General features: G+C 41.5%; 2 protein-coding genes across 4 annotated transcripts in view; both read right to left on the bottom strand.

Annotated features, from left to right (window-relative positions):
- The window catches only part of rims3 (regulating synaptic membrane exocytosis 3), a 51,478-nt gene extending 39,867 nt beyond the window's left edge, over positions 1-11,611 (bottom strand). The window contains exon 1 of one of the 2 annotated variants that reach the window (XM_004547828.4): positions 11,404-11,611. The gene's annotated coding sequence lies outside the window, so the exon portion shown is untranslated. The remainder of the gene's footprint in view (positions 1-11,403) is intronic. The other variant, XM_076879170.1, reaches the window with a different exon arrangement.
- Positions 11,612-15,863: 4,252 nt separating this feature from the next.
- On the bottom strand, positions 15,864-20,390 carry nup42 (nucleoporin 42). Of its 2 annotated transcripts, none has more exons than XM_004547829.3 (7): positions 20,118-20,390; positions 19,012-19,306; positions 18,820-18,908; positions 18,657-18,733; positions 17,894-17,980; positions 17,440-17,542; positions 15,864-17,209 (listed from the first exon to the last, which is right to left on the bottom strand). In XM_004547829.3, exons 1-7 carry the CDS (start codon positions 20,287-20,289, stop codon positions 16,698-16,700), a joined length of 1,335 nt encoding a protein of 444 aa, XP_004547886.2. In that variant the 5' UTR covers positions 20,290-20,390; the 3' UTR covers positions 15,864-16,697. The 2 variants fall into 2 exon arrangements, with proteins under 2 accessions (XP_004547886.2, XP_076735400.1); XM_076879285.1 differs by having other exon boundaries at positions 20,124-20,390.
- Between the last annotated feature and the right edge of the window lie 316 nt (positions 20,391-20,706).

The raw sequence follows: 20,706 nt of genomic DNA, 5'->3' as shown, positions 1-20,706 counted from the left end.
GTGTTTCTCATCGCTGGATCGTTACGACACTTGTCGGTGTAACCCCATCTCTTTCTTGTGTATTCTCATTCCCGGTGTTTTTCCTGGCTTCCAGTCATGTTTTCTAGTCTATAGATCTTGCTGGACCCGTCCCCGTTTCCACCCCTGGAGTTGTGACTGTGAGCGTGAGTGTCTTTGTACAAGAACCATACAAGAACCATGTTAGGCAAATTCTCCAGCAGCTACTTGAGAATAAACTGTTCATTAAGGGGGAGAAGTGCAAATTCCATGTTGAGACTGTTCCTTTCCTGGGGTATATCATTGAGGAGGGGAACCTGAAACCGGACTCCGTCAAGGTTCAAGCTGTTGCTGAATTGGCCCGAGCCCACAGATAGCAGGCAGCTCCAACATTTTCTCGGTTTCTTTAACTTTTATCGTAGATTCTTTTCGTGACTTTAATAAAATTGCTTTTCCTCTAACCCACGTAACCTCTCCTAAGATTTCTTTCCAGTGGGATTAGGATGCCCAAGCTGCCTTCACACTTCTCAAGGAGCACTTCGCCTCAGCTCCCAACTGGATCTGGGTCTCCAATTCAAGGTGGAAGTAGACACTTCCAACTCGGGGGTGGATGCCATGCTCTCCTAACAAAAGGATGGAGTAAGCTCCCTCCATGTGCCTTTTTCTCTCACCATTTGTCCCCTGTAGAACACAACTACGACATGGGAGATCAGCGTTGCTGGCAATAAAATTTGCCCTGGAGGACTCGAGACCCAGCTCAAGGGCACGGTCCAACCTTCATCTCATGGACGGATCACAAAAAGCTAGCGTACCTACAGTCCGCCAAACTGTTAAACCCCCGGGCAAGCCAGATGGACCCTGTTTTTCACCGGTTTCCATTTTTCTATTACCTATAGGCCAGGTTCTCATTATGTGAAACCGGACACTCTATCCCAGCTCGTCTGATTGGGTCCTTCTCTGAGGACCCAACTGACACTGCACCCATCCTGCAACCTACCTACACCATTGGGACCATTGCATGGGAAATTGAGTCATCGTTCCAAGAAGCACAGGGACCAGGCCACTGGCATGCCTCTGTCTTCTCTATAAAATGGACTATGGATTCCAGGCCACGGGGGGAGAGGATTTCAGTATCTGGCGGACTGGGAGGGCTATGGCCCTGAAGAACACTCCTGGATTTTGCGGTCAGTGGTTCTGGACAAAACCAAGCTTTGAGAGTTCCACCCCTGCATCCTGGCAAGAATGATGGGTCGCCAGCAGGCTCCCATTTAAGTTCGGGGGGTACTGTCATGGTTCCCTGTGTCTCCCCAGGCATGTCTTTGCTGAGTGGTGTGTGTGGCCGAAGAAGAGTGTGCCCCCCCACCCCACCACCACCACCAAGTTTCCACTCACACTTTGTATATGGCACCTGGTGATTGTGTAAATAAACTGTTATTTTTTGCAACATCAACAGAGTTCTGCGCCTGAGTCCGGTCATTCATTGTGACAGAGTTTTAAACACATGCAAATCTAAAATAGGTACAAACCTATTCTTCTCCTTTCCACCATCACATTTGTATTCTTAGACTCTAATAAGAGTGGCTTAGCATGAATCACCGTTCAAAATAATCCTCATTTACCATAGATTGGGTGTTGGTGCAGCAATGCCATTCTTGCAATATCTCAAATAATCCATTTTAGATCCTCTCCCTTTAAGCCAGATTTCTTCTGACTGGCTGCCCTGGCAAACAGAAGGTCTGAACAGCAGGTTGATCATCCATCTGCACTTGCAGCTAGAGTTGTGTGCCTGAGATGAGCATTTTAAGGATGTTCCTCACCCTCCTTAACATCATGCAGAGCCAAGAGTAACAGGAAAAACTGTCTGAATTTGAGTCTTCACAGTAGTTGGAAGAATTAGCTTTTTACTCACAGGGATTAGTTACACATCCATCATTTTCTCTAAACTGAACACCCACATAAAGAACAGTATGTAGGCCTATATATATGGTAGAAAATAATAAAAATTGAATAACATTGTCGCTTTCAACGACTTAGTATATTAGTTTCTTCACCAGCTGAAACAGCATATCCTGATCATACACTTTGTTTTTTACATCCTGGTAAGTAATGAAGAATGAAAAGAAATATGAAAGAAATTTAGTACACAAGGGCAAGGCAGCACCATTAAAGCACTTCGTCTTGGGGCCACTATGGAAACTTCCCAGGTTATGATATTGTACGTGTGAACCCCAGCGCCTGCTGCCATTGTATTATACCAGACCTTATACCGTGTGTGTGTGGGTTAGGGGAGTACTGTATCTCTGTGATCATAAGGGGTCTGTGAAGGCGAGGAAACAGAAGGCCGGTTATACAGCTACACACAGAGGAGAGCGTAAGACTGCCAAGCTGTGGGAAGACTGGGAGCCAAATGGATCACACACGTAATCGCACACAGAGAAACGCAGCATAGTGCAAACACACATATGCTGTGCTGAACGTATGTGCCAGAGTGGGGCAAAAGACAGAACCAAAGTATTGAATGACATAGGGTGTTGACACTGATGTCTTGGCTGCTGGTCTTGAGCTAATATCCAAATCTTCTGTGAACCACTCGGCTCACACACTCAGATCCGATTTCTTCAGTCTCACTTCGACTTGAAAAAGTACAAAGTATCAGAAGGCACGCTGACCAATAAGTGAGAGCACCACTCAATATTCACAAATTTCCATTTCACACTTTGCAGAGCAATATTATGCCTGATGCACACAGACACAAATCTGAATCAAATGCTAACAGCCATGAAATGAACAGAAAAGAGAAAGCTTTTCGCTTTCCCTCTCCTGTTGGCCCAATCAAATTTTTATCCAATAAAATCTTTAATGAGGTGAGTCACCAAGTCACTCCCTCTACATCACCTTGTGACAGCAGACATAAATTCGATTCGTCACACCACGTTTTCGCACAAACTGCTGAAATCATGTCGAATCGGCTGCGGCAGGGAAGCAAAGCTTTGAATTTTCCCCAATCACTGCTACAATTACAGCTCAAATTAGCCTGTCGGAGGTTGTTAACAATGAAATGTGGCATTAAAAAGTGCACATCTGTAAGCAAACAGATGGATGACACTGTGTCTTACTACCATCAGGCAAATGTCAGCCAATGACCAACATCTCTTTAAAGTTTGTTTTTAATTGCAAAAAGAAATATTTGTGATTAAAAACAAATTGATGATAATACAGAAAAAGCACAAAAAATGTTAGGTATTAAACAAAATGGAAATTTAGCTTTTTCTCTACCTCAAATAAACAAATTGCTTAATATAGATGGCCAATCTATATACAATGGCCAGCAGGGGGCGACTCCACTGGTTAACAAGAGAGGTTCAATTGCATGGAAGGTTGTGAGAAAATTATGCTACTTTATGAATTCAGGACTTCAGCAAACATTTTCCTGATGAGCTCTTAGATTAAAATCTTCTTTAATAAAGTCTAATGTTTGCTTTGTAGCAAAGTGACCCATTCAGAGCAAAAAACAGACTCTAAATGGTATACGATAAACTTTAAGGTATAGCCCACTTCCAATCGATAAGTTGCTTCCTCGTGGACATCCAGTTCAGCAGTTAGTTTTGCTCGTAGATACGAAGGATGTACGGGCAAAACTAACTACGAAGGACTTGCCAATCAGTTTTTCTGTGAAGCGCATTTTGTTTTGTTTTTTTTTTGGGGGGGGGGGGTTACAGTGCATAATGGATACATCTCACTAATCAAACTAACAAGCAGCAGCTGCAGCTTATCAGCTCTGCCAACCTTCTAAATGTTCAAAATATCAAAAAAAAAAACTGCACAGGTTGGTGTTAAAATATATTAAATATTCACTCACTCATCCCCACTTTTCCAAACCTATTTCTCTATCATTGAGCTAGAAACATTAGACTTTCATTGAATTAAACACCTTGTCCTGGATTTGAGCCCACAGCTTTTTGGATGAGGCTCATATCATCATCGCATGCCCCACAGAAGCCTCACTAGCTCACAGGGTTTCTCTCTACGCACCGCCATGGGAAATCTGGTGTGAAAACAAGACACACTTTATCACTGCGCTGTCTTCTTTATCTGCCTGTAGTGACAGAAGCGAAATAAACTTCTTTTAATCATTATGTTTATCGTAAAAGCTGTTTGGTAGAAGACAGTCCATTTCCTCGCCGTTTCCCTTGTTGCACTACAAAGGTTGACCCTAAATCACTTTCCACTTTCATCTCTCACTGTAACCTGCAATCTGTCCAGCACTGGACTATTCTCGTTGCACTCTCTTTCTCTTTTCATCACCATCAAAAGAAGGATGCAGAGTTACTCAGTCAGCAGGGGGATGGAGAGCCAGCAGAAAATAGAAAAATAAAAGTCGGAACGGCTGGGCTGAAAGGAAAGTGGGTTAAGAGGGACGTGATGGATGAGACAGCGAGCTTTCCTGACTCATGGCCTGCTTTTGCTGGTGACTAATGTGGCCAGTGACATCTTTCTCACTATCCCTCAGCCCCCACGCCCCTCTGTCTCATCCCACCTGGGACACTGGTAGTCTGCCTGGGGCGGAGTATCACATAGGATCTCACCCAGCTCAACATGTCAAATCACCAAGTTCCAACTTAGAATGCAAGGGCTTGTGTTGTGAGGTTTTCGAGGGCTGCAGTAGGTCTGTAGAGAGATAGCTAGGTTTAACCAAAGCACAGCTTTCTGTCTTATTTACAGCTAAACATTTTAAAGGGATGTGTGCAATGGAATGCATACAGATCCTCCAGGAAGACAGGATAAGAGTTACATGTTTATCTTATATATATATATATATATATGTGTGATATATATATAGTATCGGAGCACTAGGTGCGGTGACTCCCAAGATAGGCGAGTGGCTCCAGCAGATCCCGGGAACAACATCGGAGATCTCTGTCCAGAAGAGCGCAGTCCTGGGAACAGCTAAGATACTGCGCAGGACCCTCAAGCTCCCAGGCCTCTGGTAGAGGACCCGAGCTTGAAGGATAAACCGCCCACAGGGGCGTGCTGGGTGTTTTTTTTTTTTTTTATATATATAAATATAAATATACAGTGGGGCAAAAAAGTATTTAGTCAGCCACCGATTGTGCAAGTTCCCCCACCTAAAATGATGACAGAGGTTTGCACCAGAGGTACACTTCAACTGTGAGAGACAGAATGTGAAAAAAAAATCCATGAATTCACATGGTAGGATTTGTAAAGAATTTATTCGTAAATCAGGGTGGAAAATAAGTATTTGGTCACCTCAAACAAGGAAAATCTCTGGCTCTCACAGACCTGTAAAGTCTTCTGTAAGAAGCTTTTCTGTCCCCCACTCGTTACCTGTATGAATGGCACCTGTTTGAACTCATCATCTGTATAAAAGACACCTGTCCACAGCCTCAAACAGTCAGACTCCAAACTCCGCCATGGCCAAGACCAAAGAGCTTCCTTTAATTTTTTTTTATTATTTTGTTGTTTTAGCAACATTAAATTTAAAAACTGTACTTTTGAGTTAAAATATATATTTATAATTTTAATAGATGACAAATTAAAAAGGCATGAACATTTTTTTGTAATGAAAAAATATCAAACCGTGACACCAAAGTATCGAACCGAACCGTGAATTTTGTGTATCGTTGCACCCCTTCTTTTTTTTTTTAGCTAGACCTAAATGTTATTCTTGTTTTGCTGATATAAATGATTTCTTAATAATAATAATAATGACTATTATTATATTTCAGGGATTTATTTTTATCTGCAGCTGAATCCATACTGTGTTTTTACAACATAACATGCAATCAATTATTATGTTTTATTATTATAAAATGACAATCCTAGGTTTCTTCTAAGGTTTATCACAGTTCAGGTTCCTCTTCTTTTTCTTCTAAATGTGTGTCAAGCAGCAGTGCTGAAACTAGCTCGTGACACAGAACATCACCACTTTGGTGGGGAAAGAACCTGAGTCAGTGTGAGGTTGAGAGATACTGGCTGGATACAGTCAAGCTCACCTCAATTCATGGCTTGGGCTCTGGAGCTAGCGTCCTGAAGAGAGGCCGAACTCTAATAAGAAGACCTTCAGTTCCCACATTCAGCTTTGACAGCATTCCGAGGGAGGCTGGGGACACTGAATCTGAATGGACCACGTTCAATGGCTCAGGAAGCTACACAGAGCTGGCCATCAGAGGTGATGAGAGCCATTAAACGGAATAAAGGGTCCTATCAAGGTTGGTTACCCTACAGGACTCCAAAGACAGCTGCCAGATACCAGCAGGCCAATCAAAGTGCAGCTCTGGTAGTAGCTAAAGCAAAAAGTCAGGTATGGGAGAAGTTTGGCCATAGAGCCAGACTGTCAGTTGGCCTTGAAGCGATTCTGTCAAATCATCACACAACTCGGGAGGCGGAAGCAATGCTCTGCCCACACAGTGTTAATAGTGCAAGTGGGATATTGCTGCTCACAGTAGAGCCAATTCTTCTACACACTGGAAGAAGCTAGTTGAGGTGGTTTGGGCACCTGACTAGGATGCTCCTAAGCACTTCTAGAGTGCGGTGTTTTAAGTATATACCACCAAAAGAAGGCCCTGGGTTAGACTCAGGAGATTATGTGGAGAGATTGCTGGAGAGATTATACTGTATCTCTCAACTGGCCTAGGAATACTCCATTGGCTAACCTGAAGGAGTGTGGCTGAGGAGACAGAGATCTGGGCTGCAGCTGCACAACCCAGTGCTTGATAAATAGCAGATAGCAGGTAGCTGGATGGATGGATAATTGGGCCAAAAAATGAATACACAGACACTAATGGATAGTAAAAGTTAGTGTTGGATTAAATACTCATTTGCAACAGTACTGTTACCGACACTGCCATCTTCGCTCCTCTAACTGACACACAACTGCCCATAACATCACTGCACACAGGCCAGAACACTGGTCTTTCAACCTGGACAATTCCCTCACTGTGTCATGAAAAATGTAAACTTCAAAAATATAGGTCAAAAACCCCCATCACATCCATATGGGCTGACCTCTTCTGGGCAAGGTTCAGTCCAAGTATGCAAAATAATCTTATATAACACCTTAGTGTCTCAGTGGTAAGTCCAGTTTGGAGTGGGAGGTGAGGCGCGAGTCAAGCCAAACAATAATCGTCAGCCAATCACAACCACCGCCATTGATGACACATACCAGTTGGCTAGTGAATTGTGCCCCACAGATGGCTGTCCACGAGTGCACGCAGCGACATACGGTGCAACAATAACACACATATAAATAAGCACCCAGACACGCACACCGGAGCCTGTTCATTGCTATGATAAGTGTCTAGCTCTGCCTCTTGGTTGTTTTCATTTGATTTTCATTTCAAAGAGCACCAGAACCAGCAGCGGGCAGCTACAGATCTGAAGTGTGATCAGATGTGTCAGTGCATTTATGAGTGTGTGTGTGTTGCACTGCACTTTGCCTTTGCCCTTTCCAGCTATTGGTTTTTAGTATTGTGTGTGTGTGTGTGTGTGTGTGTGTGTGTGTGTGTGTGTGTGTGTGTGTGTGTGTGTGTGTGTGTGTGTGTGTGTGTGTGTGTGTGTGTGTGAGCTGAGGCTCTTTGATGGAAGATGATATAGTGCACAAAAGTCAGGCTGGCCTTTGGAGCAGCTCATCTGATAATATGTGATGCTACTCTCCCCACCACTAAGACTCAAGACTATGCACAATCATACAATTGTGGTCACAACTTTACATAATATGATGGTAATTTGAGACTTTTATTCATTTCTTTCAACTTTTCTTTGTCCACAGTGAAATTATTGTACAGCAGACATGTTTACTGACTTAGTGGCTTATTTTGGATTTTCTCAAATCCATACAGTATACAAACGGACGTATTCAAACAGAAGTTTGCATACAGGCTCAAACATATACATAAACTTACTCAAAATCTTTCATTAAATTGTGCTGGATGTTCTACAAGAACTAGTCCAAGGTCATCAGTTTGAATAATGGTGTGTCAAAGTTATTCGGACGCGTCTCCACTTTGCCCAGGTCTGGCAAAAGACTCAAACTGTCACCCTCAGATGAGAGGAAATTTGTTGGGATGTTAAGGAACAACCCAGAAACCACCAAGACTAGAGCCTGCCATGAACCGAAAACTGTTGGAACGCCAGCATCACTGTCCACAGCGAAGCAAGGTTAACAACGCTGACTGAGAGGGTACTCATCATTTTATGGTCAGAAAAGAGAAAGATTGATGTTTCTGGCCACAATGACAAGAGATATGTTAGGAGGAATAAAGATGAGGCTGTACTAACTGTCAAGCATGGTAGCGGTAGCATCATGCTCTGGGGCTGTTTTGTTGATATTCATACACTGCACAAAGTGGATGGAATAATGAATAGTAATCAACGACTAGACGAAACTTGGAAAAAACTGTGCGTTCCAGCAGGACAATGAACCGAAACACACATCAAAACTGGTTTGTGACTGGATTAAACTTCTGGAATGGTCTTCCTAAAGTCTTAACCTCAATCCTACAGACTATGCTTGAAATCCAGGTCCATGTCACGGTTCTGGGTCGGTTCGACCCAGCATTTTGAGTTTATTATGTTTTGATTTATTTTTGAATGATCGTTTTGTTACTCTTGTGCTTTGTTGATCATTATTATTATTATTATTGGAATTCTATGTGTCTGTTTATTCATGTTTTAGGAATTGTCCTTCGGTTGTGTCTGTATAGTATAGTTCAAGTTCCATGTGTCATTTTCTGTCTATCTCTCAGTGTCGTGTCTGCGTCCTTGTGTAGTGTTTTCTTGTTTCCTGTTTTATTGTGAAGGTCGGCGTCTCATGTGAGTGTGTTCAGTTTTGTCTCGTCTCGTTAATTACTCCCAGCTGTGTCCACCACCTGTGTGTAATCTCCCTGTGTTTCTCTGTGAGTATTTAAGTCGCGTCTCCTGTCATTGTAGTTGCTGGTCTGTCTGTGTATCCACCATGTCTCACTCGTGTGTTTTCCCTGCTGTCCGTCGTCATTCTCCGCTGCTCATCCTCCGCTGCTCATCCTCCTTCATGTTCATGTCCTGGTTTGTGTTCACTAGTTTAGTTGTTCTCAGTTTAGATAGCCTTCTGTTCCTTTTGCCGTTTGCCCATTTTTATTTTGTGTTTAATAAACCACCCTCACACCTTTACAACTGCCTGCGTTTGGATCCTCCTTTATTTGCGAGTGAGATGAGTTCATGGAAATCACTGTATGTAAACTTCTGAGCACAGCTATATATTTCATCCAAGTAAATATTTTACAATAAGAGGCTTTTGTTCCATCCCAGACTTGCAGCTCAAAAGCTGCTTGGAAAGCCACACCCAACCAAATCTGGAGTAAAACTGTGACACGAGCACATGAATACTTCATAAGCAGACATGTGAGCTAAATGGCAGCTTTTGAGGATATAAAATGGGATGAGTGATCCTTGGTCTCTCTTAAATCGGTACAGAATAGCAAATTTATGAAAACTGGCTTCTGTGAATGTGTGAGTTCAAATTAAATGGAAGTACAGGGCCACAGCTTTCCACAGCACAAGTTTCAGTCTTTTTAAGATTTTATTTACTCAGTTGCGTTTCATTGGATTATTCAAAGGATCGAGTCTGAGTCACGGTAGCATTTTAAGAGTTAAGCATGAGGATAATTATTCTCTTTCTCCTTGAAACAGGCCGAGAAGATACAGTCCTTTAGTGCCAGTTAATGCACTTACTCGCTCTCGCTTACTCATGCTTAATACTAACAATTACAAGTGTCACAAATATCAAACTGCCTTCATACTATTCCCTTCACACGATTGAGAGAAAGTCAAAGTACAGCTACTTTGAAACCAAAGACTCTTTATTTTAAAAGGCCTTAGAAGTGTTAGAGACAAAACCTTTTTCTTTCCATCACTGTCTCATGCTTCAGAAATATAATATCTTCAGTTTTAAAAATGTTTAAATATTTACTTTTGCTTGTTCTTTTTATAAGATCCTACATGGACTTGCTCCACCCTCACTGAGTGAGTTCATCATGTTTAAATCCAATATCAGTGGAAGAGTAATCAGATCCTCTACTAGAAGGGATTGTACAGTACCTTTGGTATCTCACTACCTCTGGCAAAGATACTGAGATGTGGAATGGTATTCCAGCTGTATTAAGAGAATGGACTTCCTTCAACACATTTAAAACTAATCTCAAACGATGGCTAAACAGGAATCAGATTTGCAATCACTAGTTTTATATTAATATGTGTTATTTTTAATGTTACATATTTTGGGTTTCATTGTAATATAACATTTTGTGCTGTAATTTCATGTATTTGTTGTCTGGACTAGATTGTTGTACACTGTCTGAGGGTTTGCTAAATTCCGTATTTATTGTTTTTGTCTGACCTGCCAGGTGCTACAGATGTAAATTTAGCCTGTTGGCTAACTCTGGCATATTTACATTGATATATGTTCATTAATATGCGCTGTCTCTTTTTATTCAAAAGAAGATCCTGAGTCACATGTTTCAGTTTCCTTCCACAGGTGGGGAGCACAGTCTGCGCTTCCATTCTGGTGTTTGCATCTCCCTTCATTTGTGTGCATACACGTTCATGCAGCCATCTGATACAACCTCACACCTCAGCGTGCACTTGGCACAGGCAAGGGGCAGGCATCTTAAAATATGCTCAGTTTCACTCACACTCCCTCCTTCCTCTCCATTCACTGTCACGTGCAGCATAAACAAACACCATAAGAAAGGGGCAGCAGTGCATAAACTGAATTATAGCGAGGCACCTTTATGCCTTTGACCTCATGCAGCCATCCACAGATCACCAGAAGGGCACAGCTGACCTATGACATGCCTGAACTTTCTCCCTACATGTCTAAATCAGCAGAGACAACTGGTTCCACATCTCTTAAGCAAACATCAGTGTAGACTAAGAATCATCAGAATCAGAATACTTTATTAGTAAAAGTGAAAGCAAGAAAATTGTGTCTATGAGTATTTAGGCCACAATGCTATATCCACCACAGCATCACTGTGCATCATATATACTGTCTCTTATGACCGTATTAATCTCTTTAAACACTTAACGAGATTAAAGTAAGAAAAGACATGAACCTGTAAGCTGTATCGTGGCAATTGCTTACTAACAAAGATGAGAGCATAACAGAGGAAACCAAGTATTTCCAGCTGATGTGATGCAAATAATCTAATCCAGTCCACTACCTCCAAAATGCCTATAGCCTGTACACTGCAAGATTAAACACAGTTTAAGATATCTGCGCCATGCTCCTCTCATCTGCTCAGATATCAGTTGTATTATTCCGATCATCAGTCCATTGGTGCGATCATTGTCCTGCACGGACACTGAGCACCGCGAGCCGCGCAATTAAGAAGGAATCAGTGCACTTACCACTTACAGCAAGGAGCGGCGAAGGCAAGGTGCGGGGAGTCGGAAGTTGTCAAATTAATGTTTGCTTCTGTCGTTTTTGTAAGTATGTCATCGTTTGGGTTTTATTTTCGCTGTGCTGGTGTGAGGACGGCGGTTCGCAGGACGGCTTGTCGGCTCTGTGATGCTGGTCACACGGCATGCAAGGCGCGGCGAGAAACGCGCTGCTGTGGCGAAAGGGATAGGAGGGTGGGAAGGAGGGAGAGGAGAGATGGATTACAAGCAGGCCCAGCCGCTTGGAGAAGACAGGCAAACAGCGACTACGCGTGGACATGTGTGGAGAAAGCGTGGAGGGAACTGTAAATGTTTACCTGTGCAAAAGCGTCCACCTGTCCTCACATTTATCATTGTGATTCACCTTTGCCATTCTTCGTTTCGGCCTCAGGAGGAAACTGTTTTCAGGCTGGAGAAAGTTACATTTTACGTTTTATTAACTGCTTTGCACCAGCTTTTAGCCCAGTGGTTTTCAAAAAAACTATTTCTGGCATGACCCAGTTGTGAAATAAATTTTACAAAATTATAATTTTAGTTAAATAAAAAAGTAAACACAGCAACCTTTTATTAAATAATAATGCTAATGATAATAATGTAGCTGCATTTAAAAAATATGTTACAGGAACTGCCTTTTTAAAAACCTTAATTAGGCACTATAAACAGCTAGCAGTAGTTGATATGCAGTTAGCATATAAACTAGCTTACCAAGCTAGATAGCAAAGAAAACAGGAAGAATAGAAGAATTGAATAGCCAATTTATAACGTTAATCACATAAAGTAACAGCTGTATGTGTAAATAAGCAAACAGGGTTTTGGGGGGGGGGTTAGCTAAAAAGGTTATGTTGATGTTCTTGTCATAGTACTTTTTTTATTCCCCCAAAGTGAAATATTAATCATAGCTGGTGTGTTAAATCCATAAATTTAGGGTTTTCATGTAGCAAATTCACAATGGGGATGAGACTCACTCCAACAAGTCACAGTCCATGGCTGTGAAATAGTTAACACACATTATAATGTGTTAATTGGCGATTTTTAGATGTGTTGTCATTTTTGCAGAGAGCGGCAATAACTTTGCCACTCTTGCTGTTTTGTTAAGCTAATGGTCTCCTGGCTGCACAAATCAAATCAAATCACTTTTATTGTCACATCACATGTGCAGGCACACTGGCACAGCACATGCGAGTGAAATTCTTGTGTGTGAGCCCCACAAGCAACAGAGATGTGCAAACACAACAACACAAACGAGCAAAATACAAGAATGGCCAACCTGAAACTAATAAATATATGTACAATATATAATAGTGTATGCATTTCTGGATGTGTATACTAAATATTTTCCTACGTGTGTGTGTGTGTGTGTGTGTGTGTGTGTATACACATTTTTACAAATTAAATAGTGAAAAAAATAATAATAATAATAATAATAATAATAAAATATATAAAATATACAGAGTTGAATATGTGCAAAACAAGTGGCATTTATATACAGTGTGGAGTGCATAATGTTGAAGTTCCAGTAGTGAAGCTGAGGTGTCTATGACGTGTTCAGCAGTCTGATGGCCTGATGGAAAAAGCTGTCTCTCAGTCTGCTGGTACGGGACCGGATGCTGCAGAACCTCCTTCCTGATGGAAGCAGTCTGAACAGTTTATGGCTGGGGTGACTGGAGTCCTTGATGATCCTCCCCGCTTTCCTCAGGCAGCGCTTCCTGTAGATGTCTTGGAGGGAGGGAAGCTCACCTCCAATTATCCGTTCAGAGCACCGCACTACTCGCTGGAGAGCTTTGCAGTTGTAGGCGGTGCTGTTGCCATACCAGGTGGTGATGCATCCAGTGAGGATGCTCTCAATGGCACAGTGATAGAAGGTCCTGAGGATGCGGGGGCTCATGCCGAATCTTTTCAGTCTCCTGAGAAAGAAGAGGCGCTGCTGGGCCTTCTTCACTGTTTTGTTTGTGTGTACTGACCACGTAAGATCCTCAGCCAGATGTACACCAAGGAACCGGAAGCTGCTCACTCTCTCCACAGCAGCGCCGTTGATGGTGATGGGGGTGTGTACTTCTCTGCACCTCCGGAAGTCCACTATCAACTCCTTTGTCTTTGCGACGTTGAGGGTGAGATGGTTGTCTTGACACCAGTGGGTCAGGGCGCTGACCTCCTCCCTGTAAGCCGTCTCATACTTAATGGACAAAAAAGAGAGTAAAAGAAATCTTCTAATGTTAATTTCAGCAAAACAACTAAAGGGTGTATGTGGCAAAATGTCAAACTCGTTTACTCTAAAGCGTTGTAATGAGTTATATATATTTACATGTGTCCTAGCTCCTAAAGTTATTTAATCCAACAAGTGTGAAGAAAACAGTTACTTTTCTTTTGCAGCCACTCATGGTGAACTTCAAGAATTGTTGAACTCTTAGGCGGTCGCTGCCTTTTGCAAGACTGAAATTATTCTCTGATCTAACTCAAACAGCTGCAAGCAATCGCAGGCTGGAGTACGTACAGTAGGCCTATGCAAGTTGAGACTCTTGGCTTGGACACAGCATTTAAATTTTTCCATTTCTGTAATGTATAAAACTCAACAAGTATACTGGATGTTTGCTAGAGATGACTCATAACACATCACATTGTTACTGTCTGAGTTACCCAGTCTGTACAGCACCAGTACACTAGATTAATGTGAAATGAAATTTCAAAAAAAAAAAAAAGCAGACATGATCTTTACTGGAAAGTATTTTGAATTTATATGAGATCTAATGAAATTGAAATGGCTATGCTTCCGTTTCCACTTAGTGAGTATGCAGCAGTGTCTGCACAGTTAAGATTGATGCTTTGAATTTATTTTCTATCCAGCCTTTTTGGATCTCCAGTTCAATATTTAAAACAAGACCAGCCTTAAATGCAGCATGTGCAGTATATTCTCTAAGCCAACGTTTCTTACTCTCAGTGTGTTAAGCGGAAGACACTAATCCTACTATGAAACCATAAACATCCTCAGCATGGAAACACAAGGCCAGACATGGACCTATAAAAATATATTTGCAGGTGAAATATGTGCCACCAAGGCCTCTTGCAAAAGGCCAGTCAGATAGGCATAAATCAGAGGCCTTGGATCAATGCCCTGTTTCCCATAGGCAAACTGCTGTGGCACAACACAATCAATTCTACCTCTGGATTCATAGCTCCAATTACTAAGCCTTGTTCTCTGCTACAACTATAAAAGGGGTGGTGTGTGTGTGTGTGTTGGAGGGGTCACCTGGAATCATACCCTATTTATAGTAGTTTTGGATTCAACTCAGTTCCTCTGAAATGTGCAGAGGGGCAACCGAAGCGTTTCTTTCTTTCCAGTGCTGACATCAGCTAATGCAGACACCACAGTGGCAATGGAAACAGCGTGCATTTAGTCACCCTATAATAAAGACAAAAATTGCTGATCTGGAAAAGTTAGCAGCAGGCAGAAGTCATAATTCAAAGGGCTGCTACACAGCCGGGGCATGCAGTCTAAAGGAGGGCATCAACCAGACAGACAGCTCCTGTTTCCCTCTTATCGATAGGTGTGTTAAATATATTAAAGCACCATATACTGTGTACATCTGGTTCGTGTTGCTGAAGTCAGGGCACAGTCAATTGGATTACAGTGCACGCTGTGTTGTTTAAGCAGTGATTTCACAGGAGGGTTGGGAAGGGAGGACTGAAGGAGCATATGGACTCAAGTCTTGACGCTGTATTTCCATCATTTTAAATGTAGGGTCCCTCTTGGGGACTATTTAATGATCCATGGGAGGAAAGGAGGGTACGCATGTGTGTTAAGATTACGCACAACTGGTCAGACGAGCAATCCCACATCATCACTGAGGTGATGTATCTGAGAGTGAGTAAATGATACCAATGAAACCCCGTGCGTTTCTGTGTGTGTATTCAGGTATCCACAGACTCATCCCCTCACTCATGCATACCCTACGTAAACACAAGCAATGCTATCGATTTGATGCCGTAGCAAACCTGCTTATTTGGTGTGGGGTGGGGTAACAAACACTCACAAGCGCCCTTATTTATCAGTTAGATTGCTTTAAAAGTCACAGGACAGCAATACAAACACATTTCAGCGGCACGAGGGAGCAAGTGCCTTTTCATGAGAGCGTGTCTTTTTCAGTCGTTCATTAATCAGCTGAATTATTTATCATCTTCTAGCAGGGGGTGGGTGGGAGTTTACTGCTGAGGGACAGAGGAGCAGGAGAGAAAATGACTGTGTTGCACACTGTTGCTCACAGTTAATGTTCAGTATTTATAAGAACACAAAATTTGTATTAATTATATCTACAAGGCCTTTTTGACCTGGCTGTAAAACACGGACACACAAACGCAGGCAAACACGAAACCCAGCTTCACCTCCGACTGAAGCTACGCACTCCCCGTCAGCTGAAAATATGCTCGAGTCAGCAGAGGTAGAGCCCCCTCAGCAGAATGGTTTATTGCTGTCACATGGATCACTCTTGCTGTCCCACCATTTGCTCAGCACCTAATAAATACATTCTGAACAGCTTATTTCTTCTCTGTCATTTGGAAGCTGCCTCACTTTGCTCTCTGTTAGCAGAAATCTGGTGTGAATAAATGTTTGTTTTTGGTTTCCAGGCCTTGATTTTGTTGTTTTATCACATTACATTGCAAGGGAAAAGTAGCCTGAAGTTAAAAAGTACTTCTAGGTTAAAACACAAGTACACTTAAATGCAGAAAAAATAACAATAATAATAAAGAAAAAAAACCCCTCATGGACAGCTTGTATTGTGACACCACCTTCTGACTGACACATGTAATTACAGCAAGAATTCCTATCCCATGAAACCTTAAATGAAATACATTTATTTACCTTTAGCCCAACACACAGATAATCTCAAATTTACTCCACATAAAGTTCAAGAAGCTGATTTGCTGAATTTTGCATGTTTGATCATTAAAAATTAAAATAAACCTTTAAAAGATTTTTTCCCCATCAACTTTTCTTGCTGTACCCTTAGGTACTTAAAAGGGAAAAAAAAAATCAACAAATTAAAACCCATGCAACCTAAAATCGTTCAAAAATAGAACTTTTTATGACAAAAGATAGCTCGAAAGTACACAGCACACTTCCAAACTGAGTTTTCTCCACCTACACTGAGGAGAAGTGTGTGGATGTCAGCCACATCTTCAAAATTACTTGCACGGAAAAGGTTTAAAGCTTAAAGTTTACACAAAATTATAGTTTTTAGTTTAATAATCTACCCATATTCTCCACAGTATCACACCACTAGCAGGTTAGAAGGGGGGGGCTTCAGTGGAATCTGTCCCAGAGTGAATTTCTTAGCCTTGAACTGACTCAGTTCCTCTTCGGTCAGTTTACTCTCAGGGGAAAACAGACTATCTGACGCCCCTTCGGCAGACCCAGTTCCTGAAGTGGGCTGAGTGGCTGCTGCCCCAAATCCTCCACTTGTCTGCCCAAAAAGACTGCTGCTTCCTGTTGTCGCAGGGGCTCCAACCCTGAAACTGCTGCTTGCTCCAGTGGGGAAACTAAATCCAGAGGCAGATCCAAATCCTGACGCAGGTGCTGGTTTGTCCGTGGTGGTAGAGGCGAAGGAGAAACTTGAAGCTGAAGGTGTAGAGGAGGACGCAGTGCCGAACCCAGAGGGAGGCTGTGTGGGAGCTGCTAAGATGTCACCAAAACCTGTTGAAGATGACTGTGTGGCTGCAGAGCCAAATCCACTATTTGAAGCAGAAAAGCTGAAACCGCTGGCCTGGGCTGGTGCACCAAAATCTGCAGGAACAGAAGGACTTAGAGTTATCATGGAGTGATGGATAATTTTATAAAATACCTTTTATTATGAAATTCTGAAAACCTATACTTTGATTAATTTAGTGCTAAAATACTAAACTACATGCAGTCTCTGTAAAATCTGCTCAAGCATCATAACTCATTAGAAATGGGAAGTACCTTCAAAAAAGAAAGACAGTTTATGATTCAATGAAGAAATCGTTAATCTTTACCTTTGCTTCCAAAGCTGGAGATTGAGGATCCAAATCCAGTTGCTGTTGTCGAACCAAACCCACCTGAAGATCCCTGAGGTGCGGCACCATTTAATTCTGCAAGCTGCAATGAAAACAAATGAAGTAAAAAAAGAAAAAAAAAAAAACCCACTGAATTAAAAGCCCCAAAACAGACAGGAGCAATGCTAGTGTCAAATCAGAACGTCAGCATTAAATCTAAACCAGGTGTTCGATACGTTCAAAGAGTAGAAGGAAACTTTATTAAACGAAAATGTATTCTGACATTTCCATTGCTGCACACTGCTGACATGCACACCTAATGGCAAAAATCTAAACACATCTTCTCAGTGCTGTTTGGTTTTCACGTCTCATTAGGGACCAGTTATGGACTCTGGAATTGTAACAAATGATCTAAAGTTGGGAAGCGATGTTTGTGAGGATCTGTGTGTCTTACCAGTGCCGCACGAGTGGCTGGATTCATAATCTTCAATTCCTGGACTCTGTTTTTCCACTGACTGAGCAGCTGATTGATGCCATTCATCTAAGCACAGACAAGAGGAATTTCTTATACTCTTAGAAATACTTAAACACATTTAACCTTTTGCCTTCCGATATTAAATTAGAGCTTGATTATAATAATCAAGCCCATGTAACAAAAAGACTTGGGGCCATGCTTCTATCCACGACGAAGATGTGATACCGCGGAAGCACTAGCTGGTAGTCGGGCCGTACGCGTGTCTTTGTGGATTATGTTCAACTGCACTAAGTCCGCTTGTAGTCGAAAAACAAACAGGCAAACATTTATTTCCACAGTTTTGAAATACAGTGATCCGTTTGAATGTTCCTGTACACTGCAAACACAGTAAGAAACTGTTTTTCTCCACAGCTAGTTAAAGCCCCCGTAGCTCCACACTGCCCGTCGCGAACGTTCCCCCCGTGCACAGTTACCGTGTGTTAAAGGAACAGTACGTAAAAATTAAATAAGGCAAGAAAATACAATTTAACTGTAAATCTTACGCTAAAGAAATTATAAAGTAAAAACTGAAATTCCCCATTATCTTACACTTATCCTTATCCAAAATGATTCAAATTATTAACAAATATACACTCTGTGCAATCTGAGTAAACTAAGAGATGATTAGACCTTTATCCTATACAAGATGAATACTGACCCAAAGCCAAACAGACATGACATTACTAAGGAACACTACACTTACGTAGCCCTGCAGATCTCCTGAAGGTCTTGTGGAGTAGTATTCCAGCCGGAGCTCTTCAGGGGAGAGGTCAGTGAAACCTGTAGTCAAAACATAGGAAACATGTTCAGGTCCAGTGTTTCAGTTTTTAAAAATATACATTTAAAATGAAAAATCTCATACACACCAGATACAAGTGTCTTGAAGCTATAATAACACGAGAATCCCCACTGGCCAGACTTCTCCCAAACATCCATGTCCATCTGAATAACTTCCCTGGATAACAAATATGACAATGATTTCCTTACGACTGATAAAAAAAATTTGTTTAAAAAAAAAAAAAAAAAAAAGAACATTATGTTTTCTCATAAAGACTCACAGTTTTTTGTCGTCGTCTTCATCACCAACTGTTCCTCCCGCTGGCCTTCCTCCCCCCCTGCTTCCCCTGTCAAAGGTGCTGGGAGTATTAAGAGCTGAAAATCTGTTTTGACTTGAGAAACTAAAGTCGGAGCTCTTCACATTTTCTCTTCGCCCTCCACCACCACCACCTCCTCCTCCCCCTCCCCCACCTCCTCCATGACCCCAGTCGTCACTTCCGTGAGAAGAGAAGGATGAAGGCTGGATGTAGTTTCCTTTTTGCTGGGAAGGATTCACCCAGACTCTGTTTCCAAACCCTGGAATCAAAATACAAACCAGTGTCACAAAGCATTACAAATTGTGTAAAATACACTCCATAGTGCATCATCATTATTAACCAATTTTAATCCTTGTTTAAATCACTTTATTAGCTCTCTGGATAGCTTTATCCTCAACTTTCTGCTTTACTGAAAGCTGGTTGTCTGCTTTACATTCATTTATTTGATAACCACCATGAGGTCTCATGAAGTGGTAACATGAAATTAAATTGCTGTTGTTTAGCACACACCTGACCTTTGTAAAATATGTATTTGTTTCTAGTATAACTGCATTGGAAAAGAAACTACGACACAGTAACATTACCCATCCCTCCTATACTAAATGTGCATTCATGTGGCTTCAGAATAACAGGAAAACCTCTTCTGTGATGCCCATTCAAGTTTGGGAAAAATAAAAAAATAAAAAACCCATATGCCAAGTTGTTGACATACTTAAAACTTAACAGAGTTGATATTTTTGACTGGGCCCCGTGCTATGAAGTGAATTCAACATACTCAGGCTACCCTTCCATTTCTAAATAAGCTAGCATGACGGGGACACACCCCAGTAAGAAGTGAACCACAGTTGAAAATCCAGGGTTAACTCCATGGTTAAGTTACCTAGATAAGCACAATCTCAGCCCACTGTTCAAATACCCTACCCACGAAGCAAACTTAATTTGCCTACAATTCAGTGGAACAGTAAAGGAAGGCTAACAAAAGCTAGCTAAGAGAGCGAAAACATCACACGAAGAATGCTAAAGAAACTGAAAGTACGTTTAGATGAATGTTAACTTATCAAAGACGTTACCTCCACCTCCACTTCTGGGCTGTTGCTGACCAGAGGAGCGGTTGCTGTAGTTGTTGTTATATCCTCCACCACCTCCTCCTCCTCCTCCTCTGCTTCCTCCTCTTGGGTGCTCATTCCAACATTTTTCGCCGTAACGACAGCGGCCCTGAAGAAAGAAGTTGCACACAGGCATTTCCAAAAGGTGCTAAAGGCGTCTTTTAGAGCGCAAAAACACCACTTCCACTCGGCAATATTTTCTGGCCGTGTCTGAACTGCGGTCGCACGAGATTTACGTCACCACTCGTCCCACGTGGTCTTTTTTTTCGGGTGGGATTCTTTTTTTTTTTTTAATTTCTTTACCAGATAATTTCTCTATCAGATATTTTTTAATTTTAACAAAAGTTATATAATAATATAAAATAATAATATTAATAACAAGAAATTAAATAATCATATTAAATTAAAAACACATTTTATTTCATTTTTTGTAATTTAACCTTTACCAAAGGAAAAACAAATCTGTATTTTTATTTTATTTTATTTGACCAAAATGTAAGGAGAAGAAACTACAGATACCTGAAAATTGTAGTAGTATTAGTATTTGTACTTG

Source organism: Maylandia zebra, linkage group LG22 (assembly GCF_041146795.1).
Source record: "Maylandia zebra isolate NMK-2024a linkage group LG22, Mzebra_GT3a, whole genome shotgun sequence".
Classification (NCBI taxonomy): Eukaryota; Metazoa; Chordata; class Actinopteri; order Cichliformes; family Cichlidae; genus Maylandia; species Maylandia zebra.
The sequence above is the reverse complement of the archived record's forward strand: the minus strand, read 5'-3'. Positions and strand labels throughout refer to the sequence as shown.